At 47.7% G+C, this 25,569-nt stretch overlaps 1 protein-coding gene across 1 annotated transcript; it reads left to right on the top strand.

Annotated features, from left to right (window-relative positions):
- The first annotated feature begins 90 nt into the window (after positions 1-90).
- prkci (protein kinase C, iota) lies at positions 91-22,479 on the top strand. Its single transcript, XM_060058543.1, has 18 exons — positions 91-424; positions 6,218-6,339; positions 9,353-9,442; positions 11,864-11,914; positions 12,130-12,215; positions 12,404-12,541; positions 12,691-12,745; positions 14,016-14,071; positions 14,912-15,088; positions 16,388-16,485; positions 17,007-17,093; positions 17,208-17,343; positions 17,634-17,721; positions 17,981-18,106; positions 18,436-18,515; positions 18,845-18,934; positions 20,359-20,474; positions 20,601-22,479. Exons 1-18 carry the CDS (start codon positions 342-344, stop codon positions 20,686-20,688), a joined length of 1,767 nt encoding a protein of 588 aa, XP_059914526.1. The 5' UTR covers positions 91-341; the 3' UTR covers positions 20,689-22,479.
- The last annotated feature ends 3,090 nt before the right edge of the window (positions 22,480-25,569 follow it).

Raw genomic sequence — 25,569 nt, 5'->3', positions numbered from 1 at the left:
AATAATGAGGGATGACAATCTACCAATTCGTTTGGTATTCCATTCTTTAATTCGTGTAAATACCAAAGTTATGCACCCCTATACAATTCCACTAATGGGTTAGTCCGTTGTTAGGCCTTTGCAGTAGGGAGTTGTTTGGCGGACCCCGCAAGTTTTTCTTTACTTGGGACATTGACTTTGTTTATTTACGAAAGTATTCTTTCTTTCGATTTCTAGTAATTTGGCAGCCTACCTGATTTTTTGTCTGAGGGAACACATAAACAAACTATTTCGGGGCACGGTACACCACTACAACGCTACAGAAGGAAGGCATCCTGCTCGGTGGAACCGCGGCGGAGCTTATGATGCCGACGTTGCGGGACAGCACCATGTCCCACCCGGGCGAGAATTCACACCAAGTCCGGGTCAAAGCGTACTACAAAGGGTAAACAGTTTATTGTTCGTATGTGTCGAATACAAACAAACATGTATGCGAACGCTGGCTTTGTGCTTAGACTTCGAGGTGTATCTGATCAGCTGGCTAACGTTAGCTAGCTAAAAGCTATCAAGCTTGCTAATGTGGGCTAACCAGCTAGATAAACTTGACAAGGCAGACAGTCAGGTGAAACTATCCAGACCTGCTGTCGATTCAAATAGTGCATGGTAGTTGACGTTATTTATAGTGTTTGTCAGCAGGGTGTTTGGGTACTTGAGGTAAACGAATGAAGCCACTTGAACGGCAATAGTTGTGTCCTCTTTTGAAAACCCAAAGCTCTTTGGGTGATCTGGATCCTTGTGTACATGTCATTAAACTTGGCGTTCCTCACTTACTGCTCGCTCATACCCAAGTCATGTGAGCTGTCGATACCTCCTGGCTAGTTTCCTTATTACGACAGCGAACCAGGCTTTACAGGTGGCTGATAGACACGGACTGTGATTTATGATTAGCTGGTTATTTATGTATTGGGTATAACCATGACGTTATTGGAGGGGGTACAGGGTGGTAGTGTCACCTGACCATAGTGAGTTGAATATTTACTTCTAAGACCCCGTGTGTGTGTTTCCGTACTCGCACCTGAAGAAGTTCTTCGGCCGACTCGGACAATAAAGGTTCCACGACACTCCCCTTTCGTGATTTCTACATGATTAAGGCACTGATTTAAGTATAGCCTAGACTGGAAAAACGTGTGGTACAAGTCACCTTTTGTCAGGCCTATTGTATGCCATGCTGACTTATTCGTTCAACAAGCGTTACAATGTCCTGGTTGACAAAATGAGGCATCCAAACTATTTATGAGAGTGGTGAAAAGGAATGTGAACTATGTGGGGGTGAGATGAAGTTGTTTAATCAGTGGTTGGAGTACGTGTATGTTATAGCCCCTGATGGCAAACATTATTAAAGCATGTCTTTGATATTATTTTATGTAGTTCATGTTGTTTATGTTTTTTTTCGATTGAGACGTGTTCTCTGATAGTAAATTAGGGTGCTTTACCTGTACTTTAAGTTTTGCTTTATTGGATACCTATTTTCTTTGAGATCATTCATTCCTTATGGTATAGCTATTCCAGAAATGCAGAGAAGCTATTATTTTGCACTATAGTATGCATGCATAGATGTATAGCCATTTTCTATTGCCTCAAATCATGGGTGGAAAACACTGAACATTTCAGATCCCACTCAGAATAGCATCTAGGAATGACATCTGTAATACCCAATGCATTGTCCTATGTACAACACTGTTTTCAATGTGGGTGGTATGTTGTTTACACCCATTCAGCTGGTTCTAGTTCTTTGTCAGTTCGAGTGTCAGCACCTTGAGTCTTGTGTCAGCCTGTAGCAGCCTCAGCCTGTCACTGCTGGGACTCTTAAAGACAAGCAGCGGACACAGAGTAACGTTTCACCCAGAAGAACCTTACAGGGCAACAAGAGTTTACGTAGTTCACAAAAAAAGGTTGAAGCATCCTCTAATTCAATGTCACTAAAAATGGAACAGACTTTCTTATGGAAGTTGTATTCCTTATCTATATGGTATCCATTTGGATTGTATAACATTTTATTCAACCAAGTCTTATTACTTTTTAGTGCATGGTTTCTCTTAACTCATGACTTGCACCTGCAAACATTTTTCTAGATTGTTCTGGATTCTTTCCTTTATGGTCGTTGAGATTCGGAATGTGTTTGTTTTTATTTTTATATTTTTTATACCCTCATGGTTGCTAGAATATTTTTTAGTTGTACCTTCACTTTGCTATTTGTTCATTTGGGCCAGTATTTTATTGCAAGAATGTCATACAGTGTAAAAATGATAACCATGCACCCACCAGGTTTTTGCGGAGGACTCTTTTCAATCTTTTCAGTTTATTTCCTATTTACACGAAGGTTGAAATAAAACAACGCTGCCTAAAAAAACTGCTACTGTGTCAGTCAAGCCCGAAATGTTTGATCGAAAGATACCTCTTACGTTCTCCCTTTTATTCAAGTCTCTTGCTTTTAACCCAGGTTACTATAACAAAACAAGCTAATATATTCTGAAGGTCGCTGAGAAACTCTTCGCCTTTGGTTCGGTCGCTGGGCTAATAAACAGGACCAGTCAGACTGTAGCTGCTATTCTCCAGGATTCCTGGGCCAGGCATGTTGTTTGGCAGGAAGCGGGGCTTACACTGACTCGGCACCCATTTGAATAGGCAGTTCTTCTCAGCAGCTCCCTGTTTGTTCCCCTTTCCCCCTTTTGTACGGCAATGCAGTTGTTTTTTAGTTGTTTTTAAGAGTGATGCTGTGTGTGTATCACTACTTGGTGCTGGCCTTTGTGTGCAGCAAGGGAAGCATTGGTGGTTCGGCCCGGTAGAGTATGGGTTGCCCTGAAAGCCCCATCATCCCTTTGCAACCTTCAGCCGCTGAACCATTAAGCTTTGGAAAGCCTGGCGTTGATGTGCCATCTTTTAACGGTCACACAAAGGATGCTGCTGATGGCAAAAGAGCTGGAGTGCTCCTCATCCCACACTGCTTTGCCGGCCATTACCTAGTTTACACTGGTGTGTGTTTGTGCGCTTGTTCGTGTGTGCGCGCGCGACGTGTGCGCCTATGCGCTTTGCGCCCACTGTGCTGGGATGCCTCCTGGTGGGAGCGCTGCAGGAAGGACGGGTGGCTGTGTTGGGGGATGTTGCCTAGGTAACCTTGAGCATCCTCTAGTCTAGGTCAGTGCAACTGTTCAATTCATCAAGGGTTTGCGGCTGCACTGCGGGGCTCGTGTGGGAGGGTGGGCAGGAGGGAGGGATAGTAGAGGGCGTCAACGTTGCGGTTCATCAGAGACGGGGAAACACGTGCATCTCTTTCAGTTACATGTATCTATTAATATTTTTTTCTATACGTCTGGTCATGGCTCCCTGTGTTTTATTCTGTGCAATGGGTGGGGGTGGTGGTGGGCGCATACCCTTGCCTGGCTGTGGTGACAGAGAGATGGATGGTGCTTGATGTGCCTCTGAGCTCAGTGAGAGGCTCAACGACCCCTATCCCCCGCTTGGGCGCTCACCTGCGACGAATGGCCCCATGCCGGACAGAAGGGACGACGACGCAGTCGCACACTCCCCAGCCTCCTCCCCAGCCTCCTCCCCACGGCAATCTCGATCTTTTTTTTTTTTGTAGCCGTTCATACCGAGGCTTGATCGTAAGACAGCAGGGCCAGAGAGACATGCCAGGTCTCTCTGTGTGGAATGTTGCTTTCCCACGCCCCCCCCATGCCCCATTCCTACCTCTTAGTCAGTAGTGGCATGGTGCGTTGCTGGTGTCTAACTATGAACACATTCCTCTGGCCTTAATCATCCCTAAGAAAACATGGCCCGTGCCTTGGCTCCTGTACACGGCCGCCTTCTATGAATTGAACTCGCTGCCGGTGTTGACCGCGTGTCATTTTCAGTACTTGAGTGCTCGATTTATCATAGCAGTGTTGAGCAAACAAAGGCGTGGATCAGTAGGCTTATGGGTATCGAGCGAATATGTGGTTCAACGGTGCCGCCCTCAACAAAATGGCAATATTCAGCCTTTAGCTGGAAATTCCTGTTTTGTGATTTGCTAGAAAATATAGACTTTTGGATTTACAAAGGGGATAACCATGTTAATGTATCATTCATGTTTATATTGCAGTGGATATGTTTTCAACATCATTTGCACTTGACTGCACAGAATGCATACGGCCCTAGGCAGAGTCTCTCTATGTCAGCAGTGCGTGTTTGTTGAGGGTACCCCAGACATGGCTAAACTTTAACTATAGCCAAATAGGCTCTCTGTGTTTAACGAACGGCCCGAGCTCGGCTTGGCTCCGGTTACACTGTTGGGACTCAATTCGGCTGCTGGAAATAAGGTGTTTTCTGTTGTCTCGCTGTATATAGCACACACTAGACCGTGTGAACGTCTGTCTCCTACACCCCTGCACGCAGTGGTGTGTTCAGCTTTTTAACTTCCCTTTGTCGTGCCAGGTAGCAGAGACGGAAGAAGAGCCTTTTCTGGCCTGACTGGCGAGATTAGTGGGCGTGCGTGGGAGTGTAGTCGCCATAGCCGCGGCTGAAGTATTTCCCTTTTTTGTTTTTTATTTGGCTTTTGTTTTCTTGTTTTGTTTTTTTTCTCCTCCCTGCGTTCCTCGTTAGCGATCATTAACGTCAACAGGACGGAGGAGGGAGTTAACGAGAGGCAGGCATCAGTGGGAGGAGGGGCCATAGGTCGTCAGACCTATAGTAGTTTCGCTGGGCACAGAAATATTTACTTACTGGAACTGGAAGCAGGAACTCTTCAGAGTTTATTACCCTGCTATATAGGAGCAGCCTTATCACAATCGTCAAAAGTCGTTAAGACATTGACATTATTGTCATTGAAGCACAGTGTCGAGAAGTCCCACCTTCTTATATTTTTATCATCTTTTATTAATAACTCTTCAGACTTGTTGACGTAAAGCTCACTGTGTGTGTGTGTGTGTGTGTGTGTGTGTGTGTGTGTGTGTGTGTGTGTGTGTGTGTGTGTGTGTGTGTGTGTGTGTGTGTGTGTGTGTGTGTGTGTGTGTGTGTGTGTGTGTGTGTGTGTCCCCATCCATCCATCTCAGAGTTTTTATTTTTATTGTCCGACTATAAAGCACCTGGGCTGATTGGACTTGGAGCCTCATAGGCGAGAACTGTAACAAAATGAGGCGACCTGCCCCCCCCCCCCCTGTAGTCGGGTCCTTGGCCTCCATCTTCTCCTGGCCGTCTCCTCCCCCGGCCATGTCCTTCACGGTGTCCTCCACCGAGCCATGGTCCGCGTCAGACCCCTGGTTGCCTGTGGGCCTTGTAAAACCTCTTGCTCACCCACACACACACACACTCATAGACTCCTGTTGCGCAGTCACCTCTGTCCTTGTCAACCAGGGCTCTTAGAGTGGAGGACGTTAGTGGTGATCATGGGGGGGGGAGGGAGGTGGAGGTGGAGGTGGAGGCTCGGATGGAGGTTGGTGGGTGGGGGATGTCCTCCTAGGTATGATTCACTTTGTCAGCAGCCACGGAGCAATTCTGTGAAACCCAGCACTGCTGCTGCTGCTGCTGCTGCTGCTGCTGCTACTGCTGCTGCAATCGGTTCAATGGTGTTTATGTGTGTGTCTCGGTTGATGGATTGTGGTTATTGTTGTGTGTATGTACTGCGGAGGTGTTGCTGGTGGGTTAAGGTGAAAGAATCCCGGGTTCGTTTCCTTTTTTATTCCCTGTCTGTATTTTCTCCCTCGCTCTGTGTCTTGGAACCAATTTTATATTGCAGTGAAGCAGGCTGTGGGCCACTGAATACAAGCGTGTGTTTGCCTGTGATTCACACACTGTTTTGGTCTTTCACTCACACTCCCTCCATCCCTCTCTGTCACTCGCTCCCATCGCTTGCTTCTTGTGCTCTCGCACGCCCACAGTTGTGCCTTGCAGATCACACGTTATATGTGGCAGACTGAAAGATGGTGTGTGAGTCACACAGGAGTATTTTGAAAGGGATGAAAAACCCGATTTTAATCTCGAAGTTCCCTTCTCTGAGATTTTCCTTTTTGGTCCATGTCTGAGCTACTGTCGGCCATGGCTAAATAACTGAAAGTGTGTGTGTCAATTCCATTGATCAGCCTGTTTAAGTCATTCTATGTTTTAGTATTGCGTGTTTGATATTACGGTATGTTCATGCTTGGTAATGAGTGGTGGTAAAAACGTCCATCTCCTAATCTAATCCGTCTCCCTTCCCTCACAGGGACATCATGATCACCCACTTTGAGCCGTCCATCTCCTACGAGGGTCTGTACGGCAAGGTGCGGGACATGTGCTGCATGGACAACGACCAGCTCTTCACCATGAAGTGGATAGACGAGGAAGGTCCGTCTCCCCTCCTCCCCCCCTCCTCCCCCCCTCCTCCCCTCCTCCCCTCCCAGCCGTCTCCCTGTTCCTCGTGTGCACGGCTCCTTCTCCGTCGACCTCTCCTTCCCGTAGCCCCATTAGGAAAAGCCCCATCCGAATCAATCTCCAGGATTGCTGTAATGATGACCTCGACACCACGGCGTGACTAGTTACAGCTCCAAGTAGCTAATGTCGCCGTCGCCATGGCAGTGCCAAGGTTTTGCAAGATGACAGGCTTAATGATCCCCCTTGTCAAGTACGGAGGAGGGATTATTGATTATTTTTTTATTACATCTTGAGTAGATGATTGTTGCCAGGGTTACTAACGTGGGTGGTGGATCAGACGGCGAATGGCACCGGCTTCGCGTTAACTCGTCTGGAGGAAATGACTCCAATCGGATCCTCGTTGTGTGTCTCGCCAATTAATTTTTTGATTGTGTTGAAGTGTGATGTTCGACTAAACCAGCCAGAGAACCTCGGCAGCACAGAAGACACGTCGTTGTAAACCTCAGAGACTGCTCGGTCCCGACTGAAGATAACTACCAACATTGGGGTTCTGCTCTCTAGTCAGCGCAGGGACTGCAGTGTGCGACTCATTTCATATTCCCCCCCCCCTCTCTGTGTGTGTGTGTGTGTGCGCGAGATGGATAGCACACACACACACACACACACACACACACACACACACACACACACACACACACACACACACACACACACACACACACACACACACACACACACACACACACACACACACACACACACACACACACACACGTCGATGACAGTGGGAAGAAGAGGCTGGGTGCAGCGCTGGAGTAGGCCCACTCTCGTTTGTGCCGCGCACAACTTTAAAAAGTCGTCTGTCATCGACTAGCTGGAGTGGTGGGGTCGCCCCGTACGGGAGAAGGTCACGCTGACCGCCCTCATTAGTACCAGGCCCGTTGCCACCGGTGACCATCCCCAATTCTGAATCCCCCGTCGACGCAATTTAGTTGGGCTACACACACGACCCACACGCAGGCGTGCTGTCTCCCCAGCCCCCTCCCCCCCCCCCCCCCTCACTCACCCATTTACCCAATTAAAAATGCAACCAGTCCAGCGCCGTGGACATTACTGTTTGATTTCGTCTTCTGGTTTTACTCTGACCTTAGGTGAGCTACATTCATCTCATTAGCTCAACATGGGCCTGGTACAAAAGAATACCACCTGTGCACAGCACACAATATTTATGTATTTTTATAATCTAGTCCAGGGCCCCGTTTCCCGAAAGCGTCGTTAGCCTAAATGGATCGTGAAGTGCGTCGAAAGGGCATCGTAGAGTTTTCACCGCGTTTCCCGAAAGCATCGTAGGGAACGAACGTCTTGAAAACGCTCGTAGCTAACGAGTACTCCAGGGGTGCTCGTAGGTACTCGTAGGACGCTAAGAGCATCGTCAGCTATAGCCTCAGTGGCGTCACCATCGGACATTCCGTATATTGGATGCGTTTTATTAAAACGCATTGCGCCTTTATGTTCTTAGTTTGGTAATTAATAAAGATTATTAATTAATTTATTAATAAAGACGTTAAAATGGCCAAAATAAAACGGGACAGTCCAGAAAATGTTTGCGCAGGCAGGGCACTCAAAATGTGTGAGAGAAAGTGGGGGGATTTGTGCAGACTGACATAGGCTACTCATAAAACGTAGCATAAAATAATGTAAAAAAAAATTTAAATTAAACAAATTAAAAAAAATTAAAAATAACGAAATAAAATAAATGAAAAAAAATTAAAAATAAAGAAATAAAAAAATTTATAAAAAACAAGCAAAGGAGCAGGCAAAAGGCTGGGATATGGTGGAGATTGGTCACGTTGACGGGAATGTTTAGTGACATGAGGGAGGGTGGAGGGGGTTAAAAAAAAGTCTCAATCACTATTCGACGCGCATGAAAACCAGCCGCGTAGTTATGAGGGAGGCCGTCCTCACACCGATCTTCCTCATCGTCATCGTCCTCAACGTCCTCCGGTTCAAGCAATGCCACCCCAGCCTTAGCTGCAATGTTGTGCAACATAGCCGTCACACATATCACGGCGCATGACTTGGCCGGAGAAAACTGGAGCCCTCCGCCTGACTTGTGAAGGCATCTAAAGCGCAACTTCCACCTCCCGATCGTGCGCTCAACGATGCACCGGGCCAGACGGTGGGCTTCGTTGTATTCCTCATCATGGACGTCTCCCGGGTTATTCACAGGTGTGAAGAGGAATTATTTAAGGGGGGAAAATGCTGTGAAACGCACAGTGCATTCAGGATTAGGACTGATATATGTCGGTTTAAGCCTAATCAATTGTGTTTTAATGTCTTTAGCATTCATATAATTGCAGTCTATTTTTTTCGTAGGCTACTCTGCTGTTGTCCTTGATGGGGATATATTTTAACCCTTTTTAACACAATTTTCCTGCGACATTCCTGCATCTCCCCCGCCTACGGAGCCCATTTCAGCACCGTGTCAGTAGACAGTTACAATCCTACGACGTCGTGAGTGCAGCGAATGCGCGTTCACGTTAAGAGGAGTTTCGGGAAACGCTCCAAAGAAATTGACGATGGAACGCAAGATCCATCGTGAGAATGATCGTACGAGCGTGGATCCATCGTTATCGGGAAACGGGGCCCAGGTTTATTGTCAGATGTTTGTCGCGGTCATTAGCTAGGTAGGCCACCCAGAATGCAATCGACGGTCTCTTCTTCCTCCTACATATGACTAGTATATCGATAACCAGAGGGAATCTGGCCTTGCCTGTTTGTTTGTTTGTTTGTTTGTTTGAATGATTTTCTTATTTGTATTGTTCACTAATGAAAGAAAATGCAGCTGTCCATTGTAATCATGATGTGTGTCGCCTTTGTTATTCACAAATGACCGAACAATTGTATGACGTGGGTGGTTTTCCCCCGACGAGGCTGTCGGCTGTCTCTGTGGTCTAAGTGGTGCTCTTGTCTGCTCCCTGGCTAGGTGACCCGTGTACTGTGTCCTCCCAGCTGGAGCTGGAGGAGGCGCTGCGTCTCTACGACCTCAACAAAGACTCGGAGCTCATCATCCACGGTGAGTGAGGCCACCTGCTTCAAAGATAACAATGTTGCAGCTGTGTCTGCGATGAAAGGTACTGGCCGTACTCCCCCGGTGGCCATCTTGGCTCTGAACGGCAGCCCGCTGGGAGAATTGAATGCGGAATTCGGTGGCCCCGCCCAGCTTGTGTCTAAAAACCAAGATGGCCACCAGGTGGATGATGTCAGTGAGCAAGGGAATCATTTATTGCGGTATTGGCTCGATATGAGTGTGGTTGTGCACTTGTTGCGTACACCACCTTCAAAACTCTCACCTCTTCACCCTTGCGTACTGCCTGTGACCCCCTCCTCCCTCTTGTTTGTATGCTCGTGTGTATTTTTGAAGTTGTTTTGTGTGTTCCCGCCCGCCATTGTTAAGAGTCCTCGAGTTTGAAAGGCGCTATATAAATCAAATTTCTCATTATTATTACTTGCCCGTGGATGCACCGACACGAAAGCTTACTCAAAGCAAACAAAGGCACCCATCCAGGTGTTGTGTGCTCTATTACGGCGCCCAGCAGTTGAAACGGTATCCGATAGGTGTACATTAGCAGACGGACAGTGCAGAAAAGGTTAATCAATAGTAGTACTTCGTGTTAAACGTTCAGTGTGTTGAATTTTGTAACAGAACAGACTTGGCCGACGTGGAATTAAATGTTAATTGTATTATCCCATGAAAAATATCTGTGCAACCTCATCACTATACGCCACTAATCCAACACACGCGCCTTTAAATCCATTGAGCAAACATTTTTTTTTATTTGAAAACGGCTACTTAAAATGACGGTGGCTGATTTGTGCAGCATTTGCAGGTTACAATCTGTACTCCGTATCGGTAAGTCCCCCAAAGGTAATTACCGGGTACTCGCACCGGTTCTTGATAAAACGCCATGTGTGTAGCCTTCCTTGAAATCAAACCACGTCTTCAGCTAAACCCTCGCTACGACAGTCTTTGCACAACCTTGGCTGAGCCCCCCCCCCCCCCCCACGGTGGATTCCCATAGCGGCGCAGTCTAAAAGCGCGTCATTGATTCTTGCGTCCGCATGTATTTATTTTTTCCGCCAGTGCTCCGTTTACACGGGCCGCGGCGTGTATCTGTTAGCGCAGGCGAGCGTGTGCACAACAATAGAGACATCAAACATATGGCTTGCGCTGCGCTGACCTGTGTAAAAACATTACTTCCGCTGTCGACGTCTGGGGGGGTTGCCGGCCCGCCTCTGGCTAGATCCCTTCCCCCGCCTCCAACCCGTGCCCACCCTCCTCCATCATGCCCGCCCATCCAGGGGTCTGGCCTGGATAACGGTGGGGGGGTGGTGTTATGCGGACTCTGAGGAATACGTGTGTGTGTGTGTGTGTGTGTGTGTGTGTGTGTGTGTGTGTGTGTGTGTGTGTGTGTGTGTGTGTGTGTGTGTGTGTGTGTGTGTGTGTGTGTGTGTGTGTGTGTGTGTGTGTGTGTGTGTGTGTGTGTGTGTGTGCGTCTGAAATTTAATCAAGGCGATAACGATGGGTGAGGGGTCAAGAGGAATGCGGATGCTGTTGTGCCGCCGGCTGATAGACCCCTCCCCCTTGGAACACACACACACACACACGCACACACACGACCAAAACCAACCATCCCTGCTTCTTTTCTGCCTCTCCGAGACCCCCTCGATCACGCCGTCTGTCTGACTGTCACTGGTTCATTATAGAACAGAACCGCCTGGGGCCTATCTCTCTCCATTATCAGCAGGTGTTCATAAATGCAGTAATGAAGTGTAGGTGTCAAATATAACACCAGACAAACAACCGCAAGACATCTATTCTTAAACCTTTCATTTCTGATATCGGATAGATAATTTTCACTGTTGTCTTGAATCTTTAATCTCTTGATTTGTAAGAATGTATTTTTCTTCCCTGCCATAACACAATTACACACCTGTCAGATTGAGAGAAAGGCAATTATAATTATAACAACATTTTAATTACATGCCCCTCAAGAACGCAAAAATAAATCGATTTGACTATTATAAGGATCAGATGCCCAGGATATTTGCCATTTACTAGGTCACATCATCAACATTGTATTACAGACCGTAAATGCCACATGCTACAGTATATCATGAATGACGTGGTTGTATCTGCATTAGAGATATAGCAGACTTAACATGTGAGGTCTCATTTTTGATCCTATTCCATTCTGGTTAAGAAATTATGTGTATTCATGCCAAGCAGTCTCTGTTGATTATTACTAGTCTGGTCAGGGCAGGCAGATTTTCATCCATATTGCATTGTAGTACGCTCACTTTTTCCTCACTAAAGTTTATAATGCTCTCTCTCTCTCTCCACCAGTGTTTGTTATCCTCTCTCTCTCTCTCTCTCTCTCTCTCTCTCTCCACCAGTGTTTGTAATGCTCCCTCTATCTCTCTCCCTCTCCCCCAGTGTTTCCATGTATACCAGAGAAACCAGGCATGCCTTGTCCCGGGGAAGACAGTGAGTCATGGTTTTTGTTATTCCAGTATCACCTCACTTTGATCTGATATTAAGCCTTGAGGAGCCCCGCTTGCTTCTATTGAAGTGGCGGTTTCTTGCACAAAGTAATGTTTTAAAATCCATCATCAGCCGTGGGAAACACAAACACACACAGACACACACACACAGTGATGAACTGGGCTCTCACGCGTCCTCTGCTCCCCGCGCGACTCCAGAGTCTATATACCGACGAGGCGCCCGGCGCTGGAGGAAGCTCTACTACGCCAGCGGCCATGCCTTCCAGGCCAAGCGCTTCAACAGGGTGAGAAACGCACGCACGCGCACGCGCACACGCACACGCACACGCACACACGCACGCACACACACACACACACACACGCGTCACGGTTCGCTCCCGTAATGCGTTGGCGGGTACTGTTTTGCACCGCCGATCGATGGGGAACAGGGTTGTCACTGATGCTCTCCTCTCCTCCTCGCGGGGCCGGGCAGAGGGCCCACTGCGCAATCTGCACAGATCGGATCTGGGGCCTGGGCCGCCAGGGCTACAAATGCATCAACTGCAAGCTGCTCGTGCACAAGAAGTGCCACAAGCTGGTCACCGTGGAGTGTGGGAGACAGGTGATCCAGGTGAGGGCTCTCTCTCTCTCTTTGTGTGTGTGTGTATGTGTGTGCGCACGCCGGGTTAGCGGTGGGTGGCCCTGTTGGAACATGGCAAATATCATGGCGGCTTGTGAAATGTGTGGTTTTGACTACGGTACCCGTCCATTGTCTTCCAGGAACCCATCATGGCTGGCTCAGATCCTTCTCCATTAGACCATCCAGAACAACCAGGTAACACTCACTCCCTCACTCACTCTGTCACTCAGTCACTCACCCTGTCACTCAGTCACTCACCCTGTCACTCACTCACCCTGTCACTCAGTCACTCACCCTGTCACTCACTCACCCTGTCACTCAGTCACTCACCCTATCACTCAGTCACTCACCCTGTCACTCAGTCACTCACTCACAGAGGCACCCCGCCCACCCCACTAGGACATTTCCCTGGTGGCAGGCAGGGTTGGCTGCAGATCAGCTGCGTCATGTGGGTGTGATGGACCGATGGACCGATGGGGGGGGGGGGGGGGGGGGGGGGGTGTACCAAACAGACTTAAGACCCGTCAGGTGGTTGTGAAGCTGGACCCGCTGAAGGAGCTTAAGCGCCCTGCTGCTATTCTCAGAGAGGCGGTTTTATTTCAGGCTCCACGGCGAAAAAGAAATGCTAGGGCTTGTTTTGGTAAAACGCCACGATAAGAAATATGCGGGTTCAACGTCTCAAAAAGTTGTCGCTTTGCCCATGAACGATGTGCGAGTTAGTGGACAACAAAGCCAGGCCAACACATCCACTCTCCATAATGTCCCGTGTCCATGATCCATATGTTCCCTATGGGACGAGCGTCAGAACTCAACGCTGACCGACCAATCACACGACGTGCATTAATAAACGTCTATATTCATATAATTCATCAATGAATATAACCGCAACTGTACTGCCAAGACGGCAAACTATAACAAGAACAGAAAATAGTGAACCATATCAAAACGTTGATGTCCTGTTCGCCTCTCCCCGGTGATTCCATGGAGGCGGTGGTTCAGCCTAGTTCCTGGCTCTGCAACTGATGCTTTATGGTGCTTGAGCTTATTTATGTCCCTCAAACGACTTCCGTTCACATCAATGCCTCCCGGCCCACTGCAAGCAGCAAGGGTGCTCTATCCTACACGTTGTAGATCCAGTTAAGTGTAGGATATTGTTTCCCCATCTTTTATTTTAAATGTTATTCACGCCGTGTTAATTTATTTGAAGGTAAATGTAGTTGACCCGACACCTGCTGGCGTAGAGAGAGCTGCGTGAAGGGGCTTCTGTTGCTGAGATACAGAGGAGTCTCTCAGAGGCTGGCGAAATAATAAGGGGGGGAGGAGTAAATCCAAAAGCATGTGACGATCTCTCACCTATTTTTTTTCCTCTGTCTCCTGGCGGGTCTTTCCGCCTTCTCCCTCTTGCTCCTTCTGTACGTCTGTCACCCTGTCTGCCACCCCCCCCCCTCCACCCTACCTCTCCCAGGTCCTCTAAATAAAGACTCCCGAGAGAGCCCAACCTACGAGGGAGAAGAGAAGGAGGTGAGAAAGAATCTCTGCTGTGTGTGTGTGTGTGTGTGCCTGTGTGTGTGCGAGCGTGTGCCCGTGTGTGTGCGAGCGTGTGCCCGTGTGTGTGCGAGCGTGTGTGTTTGCCCGCCCACCTCCGACAGACCGCTTGACCGCCGCGGGCAGCCGTGCACGCTCCATGAGGTGCACACACACCGGCTCCCGTGCGCCGGTGTGAGCCAGCGTAGCGTGCCGACGCAGGCCTCTCTCGGCATTGATTTCCGTTCCCGGAGCTCATAAAATAACCTTTTATCACAGCTCTTAACAGCGGGGGCTGATGAACCGCCAGGGTGGGGCTGGGGTGGGTGGGGGGGGTACCACGGTCCACTCAGAGGAGAAAGGGTTTGAGGCGGACGGAGGGACACACTCGGATAAAGAGCTCACCCAGGAGTGCTTTTCTGGCTCGGGGGACGAGTTTGAGTTGAAGAGTGCTTAAATGAGTTTGTGTGGGAGTCGGTCGAAGGGTGTCGGGGGAGGGGGCGGGGGACTGACGTAGAGATGGGGGGGCATTGGTTCAGCTCAGAAAGGCTAACACCACGGTAGGGGGTAGAGACGGATTTCAACCGGGTGCTCACTCCCGTCACGGCTGTCATTAAACTTCCCAGTGGATGAGGATGTACTGTGACTACAGAGCTGGGATCACGTCCGGGACCAGTCTGAATCCCACGTCATCCAAGGCATTAAAGCACATGGGCTACATGCGTCTTCAATCCAACAGTCATAGACCCCCCCCCCCCCCCCAAAACGCACCTCAACCTTTTTTTGCTTTACTATCCATCAATCCATCCATCCGTTCACGGCTACTGCTTTGCCCAGGCACGGAGCAGTCGAGAGACGGGGAAGTCGGCGTCCAGCCTGGGCCTGCCGGACTTCGACCTGCTGCGGGTGATCGGGCGCGGCAGCTACGCCAAGGTGCTCCTGGTGCGGCTCAAGAAGACGGAGCGCATCTACGCCATGAAGGTGGTGAAGAAGGAGCTGGTCAACGACGACGAGGTGGGCTGCCCAGCGCACCTGTACACACTCTGAGTCCTCTGTTCGGAATGTCAGGGAAATAATGGTTTAGTTAAGTTCCCTAAAAAGGAAGAAATAGCTCTTGGGTCTAAATTGGGCCACCCATGAAATTTTGATGTGTTGAATCGATTCCGTACCACATAAAGATTTAGAAAAAAAATATATATATATTAGATTAATTTTTGCTGATTCGGTTCTATGTATTTGCCTTTTTCAAAAGGTTGAATTAATAATGTATGAATTCAGATTACCTTGTTTTCAATGGTCATCTGAATGTCCAAACATTAAATATTGTGTGCTCTATACAGATTTAAGTTATTTGTGCTGCTATGGTGTTTTGAAGTTTATGTCGAGTTCCCCACTAGCTAGCCACTTATAGATCCGCCACATAGTGGGGGCCATTTATGTTGCCCAATGCCATTCATCTGTAAAATAATCACCATGTCAATTATGTTTCCGGTAATCTTTCGTGACGGCATGTAATGAATGATTTATAATGTCTGGGGTCGTGCATCAGACACTGTGGATGGAGGGTGCCCTTGTTTGATGTTACACATCACACAAGTTGGGGTGAAGGTTGGTGCAACGGCAGAGCCATCGCTCTGGCCTCCACTCCGTCCATAATGGGTGCAATTAGCCTGCCTAATTGGAACAGATATTGGCTTTGTCTCGCGTGATGGAATGTGCGTCCCTCCTATCTCGTCGGGTGGCCAGAGCGATGGCACTCGGCGACGGATCTCGTTAGCCTCGTCACTCGATAGAGGAGTATGGGGGAGGCTTGGATAACCGTCACGTCATCACACATCGATCCCTGCGCGCGCACGCAAAGCGCCGTGGCTGTCGGCGGTGGTAGTAGTTAGCCTTGATTAGACACACTTGCCGTGATTGACGAATTGACATGTGCTCACCGATCAATGGCCCAAGTGTTTCTCTGTCCCCGTCCTGTCAGCGGGCCCACGTAGCCACCGCGTCCAGACAAACGATCATCTGCCCGTCGATAATGTAGCCCCCCCCCCCCCCCCCGGGCAACACCGTTACCAATCAGCTGCCCTGGCCCCACTATCTGGCTTCGATCCCACAAAGTGCTTTTACACGTTCAATGTTATTCTGGCAGAATTCTTACGATTTTCTTTCTCTGTGTGTGTGTGTGTGTGTGTGTGTGTGTGTGTGTGTGTGTGTGTGTGTGTGTGTGTGTGTGTGTGTGTGTGTGTGTGTGTGTGTGTGTGTGTGTGTGTGTGTGTGTGTGTGTGTGTGTGTGTGTGTGTGTGTGTCACACCCCAGGACATTGACTGGGTCCAAACGGAAAAGCATGTTTTCGAACAGGCGTCCAATCACCCCTTCTTGGTGGGCCTCCATTCTTGCTTCCAGACAGAGAGCAGGTAAGAACTTGCCCCCCCCAGCTTCTATAGCTCTGACACAACCTAAAGGCCCCCTAATATACCACCAGGTGTGATGTTGATTAGCCAATAAAAGCCATTTCACAATCGTTCCTCTAGTGAAATCACTCATGGTCGATTCATATGTAATCAACATCCCAGCTGATGGTCAAATAAATATCGGACTTTTTGAATAGGTGTTCGCTTTGGAGTTATTCCTATAACAAGACCGGGAGTTGATTTGGGTTGGCAAACATAACCATTATTATTGTGGAATTATTTATTTTTTTTATCAAGCTTTTTAATGCATTAACATTCTGAGGCGTATTTCGACATCACGGTTGGCGCTTGGAATGTATGGAACTGTAGACAGACAAACTGATCATGTTAAAACAACATTGTGTCGAGCGGCAGGGTTTTTGTGTCGAGTTCATCACCCAGATTGCTGATCCTATCTTTCAAATGAGAAACGAAAGAAAAAAAGAAACTCGAAATCCCAAACATGTTCCAACGTCTCCCCACAGACTGTTCTTTGTCATCGAATACGTGAACGGCGGCGACCTCATGTTCCACATGCAGAGGCAAAGGAAGCTTCCAGAAGAGCACGCCAGGTGGGGGCCGCCTCAATATCCTGATTTAATATCGCTCATATACCTGGAACGGTCTCAGCCCGTCTGCTGGTGTTGCCCCGGGCACCATTCAATAACAAAATAACCCTGCGTCAGATTCTACTCAGCGGAGATCAGCCTGGCACTCAACTACCTCCACGAGCGCGGCATCATCTACCGGGACCTGAAGCTGGACAACGTGCTGCTGGAGTCCGAGGGACACATCAAGCTCACGGACTACGGCATGTGCAAGGTGCAGTATGCCCGCTTATTATCTACCAAGTGGGTGCTACACATTGGTGGTGGTTAGGTCCCCCCTTCACTGTAAAGCGCACAAACGAAAAGGAACACACACACACATGAACACACACACATGTAAAAATATAACTCACCAACTCAATTAAACTCCAAGGATTTTTAATTTTATTTATAGATTTGTTATGTTCTTTGGATTTACTGTGTTGTCTTTTTGGAGTGATTAGTGATCCTATGAATAGTGATCCTTTGAATAGTGATCCTGAACCTGATTTGCTTGTGTAACAGGAGGGCTTGAGGCCAGGAGACACGACCAGCACTTTCTGTGGCACCCCCAATTACATCGCCCCTGAAATCCTGAGAGGAGAGGACTATGGTGAGAGTGCAAACATGTTTTGGCCCACTTTGCACCGCCCAATAGGGTGAATGAATTATAACTGAGAGGGAGGGAGTGCTGCTAATGTCTGACAAAATCCTTAGAAGACCTGAGGTAGTGTTTGCAGGATGAAAACATTGTACATTATTGAGGATTCAAACTGTAGCATGCATGCGTGTGTCTCTCTGGACACTCATCGTCATTACACACAGATGCATACATGCCCCCTCACGCCTCCATGTGGCTGTGTGCGCCTCAGGCTTCAGCGTGGACTGGTGGGCTCTCGGGGTGCTGATGTTCGAGATGATGGCCGGGAGGTCACCCTTCGACATCGTGGGGAGCTCGGACAACCCCGACCAGAACACAGAAGACTACCTCTTCCAAGGTAACCAAGCCTGGCTCTCAGCCTTTTTTCTATGCAAACGTTGTCTTACATTTTCCAGATTCATAGAATCTGGTTTGCTTTCAGGCTCTGTTGTACTATTATGCTTTCATTATCATAGGTGTGTATATTTGTAATCATATTTTATGCTTTAATATCATAGTATAATAACAATAGTATTCTAATAATAGTAACAACAGCATTTGTGAGAGCCACCTCTGGTATTGCTCTAAATATTGTTAATCGTACTGCTACAACACACACATTGGTTGAATCTACCGGAGTGCTGGATTGACGTGCCCCTGTCTCCTTTCGTCTTTGCCGCTCTGCAGTAATATTGGAAAAACAGATCAGGATCCCGCGGTCGTTGTCCGTGAAGGCCGCCAGCGTCCTCAAGGGATTCCTCAACAAGGTAAGGACCTCACTGACCATCAACCTGTGACTCTCAGCGCCACGATCGCTGCCGGTCGGTTGATGTGGTGGTTGTTGTTGGCAGGGCAACGGACTGTACGGATGCTCCCCATCGGTCGCTGTTGTCATGGCCACTGTTGCTCCCAGTCTGTTTTCCCTGTCAAACACTTTAAGTTTCAATCATCATCACCCCCCCCCCCCCCTTCCCTCCTCTTCCTCCTCCTCCATCTACTTACCCTCCACCCCCCCCCCCTCTCCAAACCACCCCTTTTCCACACCACCTCCTCTGCCTCCTCGTCCCACTCATCTCTCCATCTGGTTCTCTCTCAGGATCCCAAGGAGCGTCTGGGCTGCCACCCGCAGACAGGCTTTGCTGACATCATGGGCCATCCTTTCTTCCGGAACGTCGACTGGGAACTCGTGAGTCATCCGCACTTCTGGTCCCATCTCGCTATCTCCTTCGCTGTCTCTCTCTGTCTCTGTCTCTCTCTGTCTCTCTCTGTCTCTGTCTCTCTCTCAATCTTTTTGTTTCGTCACATTTATCTATTTTCCGATGCGTTGATGAGCCAGGTGCACGCTCAAGGGCGTAAAGTGGTCCCAGGGCCGATAATGACGTCACGGCACGCTATCGGCCCGACTGGTTCAAAGCCAATCCATGTATTGATCCCGGAGGGGTCGGGGAAACAGGCCAGACCGGCCACTAGACAGGCCAGGGTCAAATCGAAGTGCACCAGGTCAACCTCACTGTCTCAAACATCTCAGCTGAAGCACCCCCATCACCACCCCCCCCCCCTCCCCCCTCCTGGGCAATTCACCGCAGACCAGAGGTCAACTAAGGGATGACTCAGAACAGAAGTTCCTGACGTAAACCAGACTGGAGGGGAGAACATGAAGGAAGGGGGGGGGATGGGGGTTGTCTGTACCAGCACACACACACACACACACACACACACACACACACACACACACACACACACACACACACACACACACACACACACACACACACACACACACACACACACACACACACACACACACACACACTGGGGAGGAGAAGAAACGTAAGAACATTGAAAGTCCAGGCATCATTAAGTCATATCACAGACGGATTGATAAGGGCAAGCAATAGATTGGTTGTTGTTCTTTTTATGGTAGCCCCAACAAGCTGAGGTCTTCGGACTTTTAGACCCAGACAGCGAAGGGGAGCCAGACAGATGGATAGAGATAGTCGAGCCTGGCAGGACGGCCCACAGAGGGATCATCATGACCTTTCACTGTCGGGCCTGGGCCGCCCTAGACCCATCAGTCGCTCAGGCTGTCTGGAGGCATCGGATTACACCTCTTCCTGCCCACCCTGCAGTCTGCCCTGAAAGCTGTCCCTGCACTACCCCTGTCTGCCTTCAGGGGGAGCCCCTGCTGGTTCACACACACTGCTGCTCCGCGTGTCACCAGTCACTATCAGAGTAGCACAGACTTTAGCCAGAAGTAGGTCAATGGGAGTTTAGTGTACGTTTTGCGTTTTGTCTTCGAATGGATAATACTTTTTGAGCACTTTGCACTGAATCATTTTCTGTCGAGTTTTTTTTGACAACATTTTTTGACACTTTAGTCAATTGCATTCAGGAAAGCCAGTAAATAAATATAGGTTGGAAGAATGTGAATAATAATTACATTGTAGATAATGTCCGATTTAATAATGGCAATTCACATAAAACAACAGATTTCACGCATTTCATATCTCAAGCAAGTGAGGATCGTGTCTTCTCTTTCATCCTATGTGCATTTGAGACATGTGTCTGTAGTTTGTATTCACGCTAGCCACCTGGGTGTGTGTGTTTCAGATGGAACAGAAGCAGGTGCTCCCTCCGTTCAAGCCCAACATCTCCGGAGAGTTTGGCCTGGACAACTTTGACGCCCAGTTCACCAACGAGCCCATCCAACTCACACCTGATGATGAGTACGTCCTGTTCCATCGACATCAGATTAGAATAGTCTTTCAGCGATGTTGTGAGGAATCTCCTTTTAACCAATGCTCTTCTTCCCTTCCCTAATCCTTTATTTTGATTTTTTTTTTTTTCTTCAGTGACGTTGTCGAGAAGATCGACCAGTCCGAGTTCGAAGGATTCGAGTACATCAACCCGCTCCTGATGTCCGCCGAGGAATGTGTGTGAAGGGACCCTGTTGCTCCTGCTTGCAATCATACACACGCACACACTCACTCCTACACTCGCAAACACACATTTACACCGACGCGACCCCGGCCACCGGTGTGAGGGGCCACGCGTGGGCCCGAAAGAACGCTTCCTTGCCAAAACCATTTTCACGCTCTGCCATTTATAACCACTAGCCCTTAAGTCTAACCTCTCTCGTTTCTTAATTATTTTTGTATCATGTAAAGCAGCACTGTTACCATTTCTGCTCGTGGAGGGGCCTTCTTTGTGTCGTGGCTGTTGAGGCTGCAAGGTGTTTCCAAGGTTACTGGATTGGGATGGTGAGGGACGGAGGGGCGGGTGAAAGAGTCAGACCACTGGACATTAACTATGTTCTCCCGCTTTCTCTTTCTCTCCTTCTCCCCCTCGTTTTGACAGTTTGTTTTCAACACTCATTCTATTTGTATATATATAAATATATATATATAAATGTAACTACAATTCAGGATATGCGATAGACGAGTCCTTTTTAAGAAAAATGTAAAAACAAGTCTTGAGTCCATGAGCATTCTTGTGACTACATGGATGAAAGGCGGAAAAAAAATTACTCTTGTTTTATTTTATTTTTTAAACAACCAATGGGTAACTATCTATACATGTTGTGCCGGCCTGGTTATCGGATCTAAAAGAAAGGTTTGGCTTCCCCTTTATCAGCAACGTGACGGACGAGAGGAGGTGTGAACCGGACATAAATAACGAGCAGAAAAATGACAAACTGTGAATGAAGGAGAAAACGACAGCGACCACAAGAGCAATGGAAGGGTCATATATACTGGCACGCTTAGCCGCTAAATTTAGCAATGCTGGGGATCTACACAATTCACGGGTACGCCCGACCACAAACATGTTTTCTGAATAAGCGGTTTTGCCAGTATGTTTTAGCAGGTACAGTATCTATAACCTGTATAAATAGGAAAATGTGCTGTATTGAGAGAAATTTTATATATATATATATATATATATATATATATAAAGAATTATGTTTTGCTTTTTTTTTTATTCCATGTCTTAATTCTGTTCCATTTGTACCATTTATATTCTTCCCCCTGCGGCAACCATTCCATGTGTCTTTTAATGTCAATCGAAACACTACATGACTGCTGAAATCAAAGCTCAGCATGATGTCTGAGGTACCAAACGCTTTCACTTCACATCTATTGCTTGGGAGTCTGCAGTCGTCAGAGATCTCCACAACCCCCCCCCCCCCCCCCCAAACAGCCTTTACAAAAACAACTGTCATTGGCATCTGCGGTACTCGGAATGAAACCCTCCACTCTGATCATTTTATAACCGAGATATCGTTTTCCTCACAGAGTTTTAATCAAACTGCTCTGCAGCATTTACAATCTTCCCGGGAACTGTTCTTTTGCCCCTCACCTGGACTTGGGTAAAGAGGGCACATTTACACCCTGCTTTTGGAGTCAAAATGTAGTTTTACTTGTAATATATTTATGGGCTCACGTGGTGAACAGAGGAATAAGCACATTGAAGAGTTGTTACGTTTTCTTATGTTTATCTCTGTTTTTGTTTTGTTACATTTTTTGTAATCACATTTTCTTTTCTATCTCTACGTTGATTTGTAATTTGTAACTTGGGTGACCCATGTGGAAAAAAATGATTGTTTGGATAATAATGCTGATGAGTTTTTTGTTGGTCTGAGATGAATGCCAATGAGACGCCATTCTTTTATCAATATTATATCAAGAGATAAGGCAGAAGATAAAATAAACATTTTATTTCCCCCTTGTGATACATCGCTTTAATGTTATTGTGCAACAGTTAAAACTGACTGACCAGAGTAGGCTAGCCTATAGACGGTGATGCAATCGTTTATGGTGCAACCTCAATGGTGGTCAATGGTCATTTCATTAAAACGACCTGTAATTGATTTATTGCCGGGGCACCTTGACGGCTTTTCCTGATTGCACACAGCCTTCTGGGAGACGGGATGTAAGGGTGTGCCCTGAGTTCATTCCCCTGTAGCTGCATGTGGTCAGGTGACCCCTGGCCCTGGTTCATACTGGTACATAACCTCCCCCCAACCGGGGTGAAAAGGTCCTTGACAATAGCGTTCTCCCCTCACACACACACACACACACACACACACACACACACACACACACACACACACACACACACACACACACACACACACACAACGCCGATCAGCGAGAGGTAAAAAAAAAAAAAGCCCAACTGAAGTGATGTATCAAAAACGATGAAGCCATTGATTTGTGTGCAGCAGTACCGGATCGACATTTTCAAATTCCCATTTTTCTTAGTCTTATGACGCAGGCCTGTACGTTTATTCAGATGAGCCGAGTGTTGCAGGCCTACTGTACTAATACACCGTTCGCATAACTGCGAGACAAACTTAACAAAGCCGTATAGAACAAGGATAAATGCCTTCTCGCATGTCTGTGTTCCCAGGAGGATGTGTTTGACATTGTTCTCGTGCCCTTTACGCAGAGAGAAAGGGGGGCGGGGGGGCATAAGTACATCCCGCCAAGGCAGAATAGTTTCTCATCACCGTGTGGAAGACTAAGGTGAAGAAGACCAACCTTGTATCATTAATGATGTAGGTTTGAGGGAAAACACCCCGTTTTAATTGCTTTTATCTTGTTTGGTGTTTTACGCTCAACCCTGGAGGGATTCATTAAGGACTGGAAATAATCACGCTGCGAAAAAGCCACCGCTTAGTAAAGCATACTTGAAACACTACAAGGTGCGTTGAGGGGGCTCTCGTCTGTGTAGGCTACAATGAGAAGCTTGGCGGTGAGCGATGTGTCGTTGTTGCATACACGAGTGTTGTCGTGCTATAGGCCTATATGCTTAATAATTGTAATTACAAGAATGGAGGCCAGTGGAGTGCCAAAATCACAGATAATTTCGTGAATATAAACTAGCAGCTTCCTAGAGACCGAAATGCTCTCCAACTCCAAAGTCTAAACCTTATCTGATAATTCACTAACTAGGCTACTATACATCATTTATGTCAGCTATAGTGAATAGGCCTACGCTGATTCCTGTAAGATGAAAGCCGTCTGTGATGCTATAGGCTATAGATGGTCGTTTTGACCGGTTGTCATGGCTAAACCCTTAAAAGAAAGCAAGACCCTGTCTTAAAAAAAAAAGAAACGTGACCTCAGACCTGAGGCAAAGCAATGATCATTAGGGCTTACCCCACTGCAATTTCAAGGATCAAGCCAATGGACAGCTAAAGACGTGTTTCGATATTCGATATTGATTTTAAAAGGATGAGGTATGAAAATGATTGTAAGGTGTCCGCCCCCGGGGGTCCACTTGATACTTCGAGACGGAGCTTCCCTTGATAGAGCTCCATAATGCGCTGTACATTATTATGGCTCATCTACTCTCTGTGCGGATCTGTGCTCCCCGTCCACTACAGCGCCATATAGTCGGTCAAACTGCAGCTCTGCGTTTCCTCCTTAACGAACAATCAACGCTGGCCATGTTATTGCACGTATGAGATTAATTTACTCCCCGCAGTACGCCGAGTGATGTTATTACAGAGAAATCGATGTCCCTCTTGTTGTTCTCTTGGGCAGAACACAGTGTGCGCGCATCTGCTCTCATAATACAACTGCTGACCTTGCTGTCAGAGAGAGAGAGAGAGAGAGAGAGAGAGAGAGAGAGAGAGAGAGAGAGAGAGAGAGAGAGAGAGAGAGAGAGAGAGAGAGAGAGAGAGAGAGAGAGAGAGAGAGGTTGTATGTGTGTGTGTGTGTGTGTGTGTGTGTGTGTGTGTGTGTGTGTGTGTGTGTGTGTGTGTGTGTGTGTGTGTGTGTGTGTGTGTGTGTTTGCGCGTCGTGTCGTGTGGTGTGGGGGAGAGCGAGGGGGTTGTGGGGGGAAGTGTTGAAAAGGCTTGACTGTGTTGTTTATCAAAGCTTTATCGGAGCCCCTTTGCTCTCGCGGACCTGACATCACGTTCGGGTCATCACAGCCAGGCCAGGTTGTGCTCCCGATGAAAAAAACAACAGAGCCCCGTTCGATTTAAAACGAAGCGCATGTCTTCACTTCACATCTAAAATGAGGTGGATTTTCAATGAAGAGAAAATTGTCCAAGGTATCCACACCTATCAATAAAACCTACTTCCATCATCACTGGAGTATAGAATAGCCACGCTGACCTCTTGACCTTCTCCAGACTGCCCATAAAGAAGTGTGGGGGAAGGTAGCATTGTGAAATGACCACCACAAACAGCCTTTTGCCCAAATGTGTTTATTTTTTGTGTCTCATAACACCGTAACCTACATATATAAGCCTACTCTTTTATACACCTGAAATTACATCTATTTTGTTTAAATGTGTCTAAAACTAAGGCCGATTATTTTTATACAAAAAAAGAATAATAAAATGACATAAAAAAAATCATGATTTGTTCAGTGGTATTCTTTTTTCAAAATCAGAGAAAAACTGTTTTCAAATGTTTTTCCCGCATAGACAATTGTCATCCTCAGAAAGGTAGTCTTAATACTACAACGGCAACATTCGTGTCAGAAGACATGTCCACTCATCTCACCAAACGCAAAGAAAAGAACGAAAAACATGCACGCCGAACACCTTTCGATTCTTCCTCCCTCCGCGCGGTTGAAAACAAACCCCAGACTGCCAGTCTGCCAGACAGACAGACAGACAGACAGACAGACACCCCCGCATAGTTTCCGTCGGTCGGGTGACGTACCCTGTGAGCTCGTGCAGTGACGTTGCCGGGCTGTAGTGGTGCTTCTAGCTGCATCTTGTTGACACAGGTCGACCAGCCCCTCAGTACGGAGAAGACTCGGACGAGTGTGGACGGGAGACCGCGTTCAGGCAAGTGTTTT

Source organism: Gadus macrocephalus, chromosome 8 (assembly GCF_031168955.1).
Source record: "Gadus macrocephalus chromosome 8, ASM3116895v1".
Classification (NCBI taxonomy): domain Eukaryota; kingdom Metazoa; phylum Chordata; class Actinopteri; order Gadiformes; family Gadidae; genus Gadus; species Gadus macrocephalus.
Note: the sequence above shows the minus strand (reverse complement) of the source record. Positions and strands in the feature narration are given on the sequence as shown.

Coding starts and splice junctions, on each gene's coding strand:
- prkci (XM_060058543.1), top strand. CDS start 342: ATGATGCCGACGTTGCGGGACAGCACCATGTCCCACCCGGGCGAGAAT. Junction 12,746..14,015: donor AGACCATCCAGAACAACCAG/GTAACACTCACT, acceptor TACCTCTCCCAG/GTCCTCTAAATAAAGACTCC. Junction 15,089..16,387: donor AGCTGGTCAACGACGACGAG/GTGGGCTGCCCA, acceptor GTCACACCCCAG/GACATTGACTGGGTCCAAAC.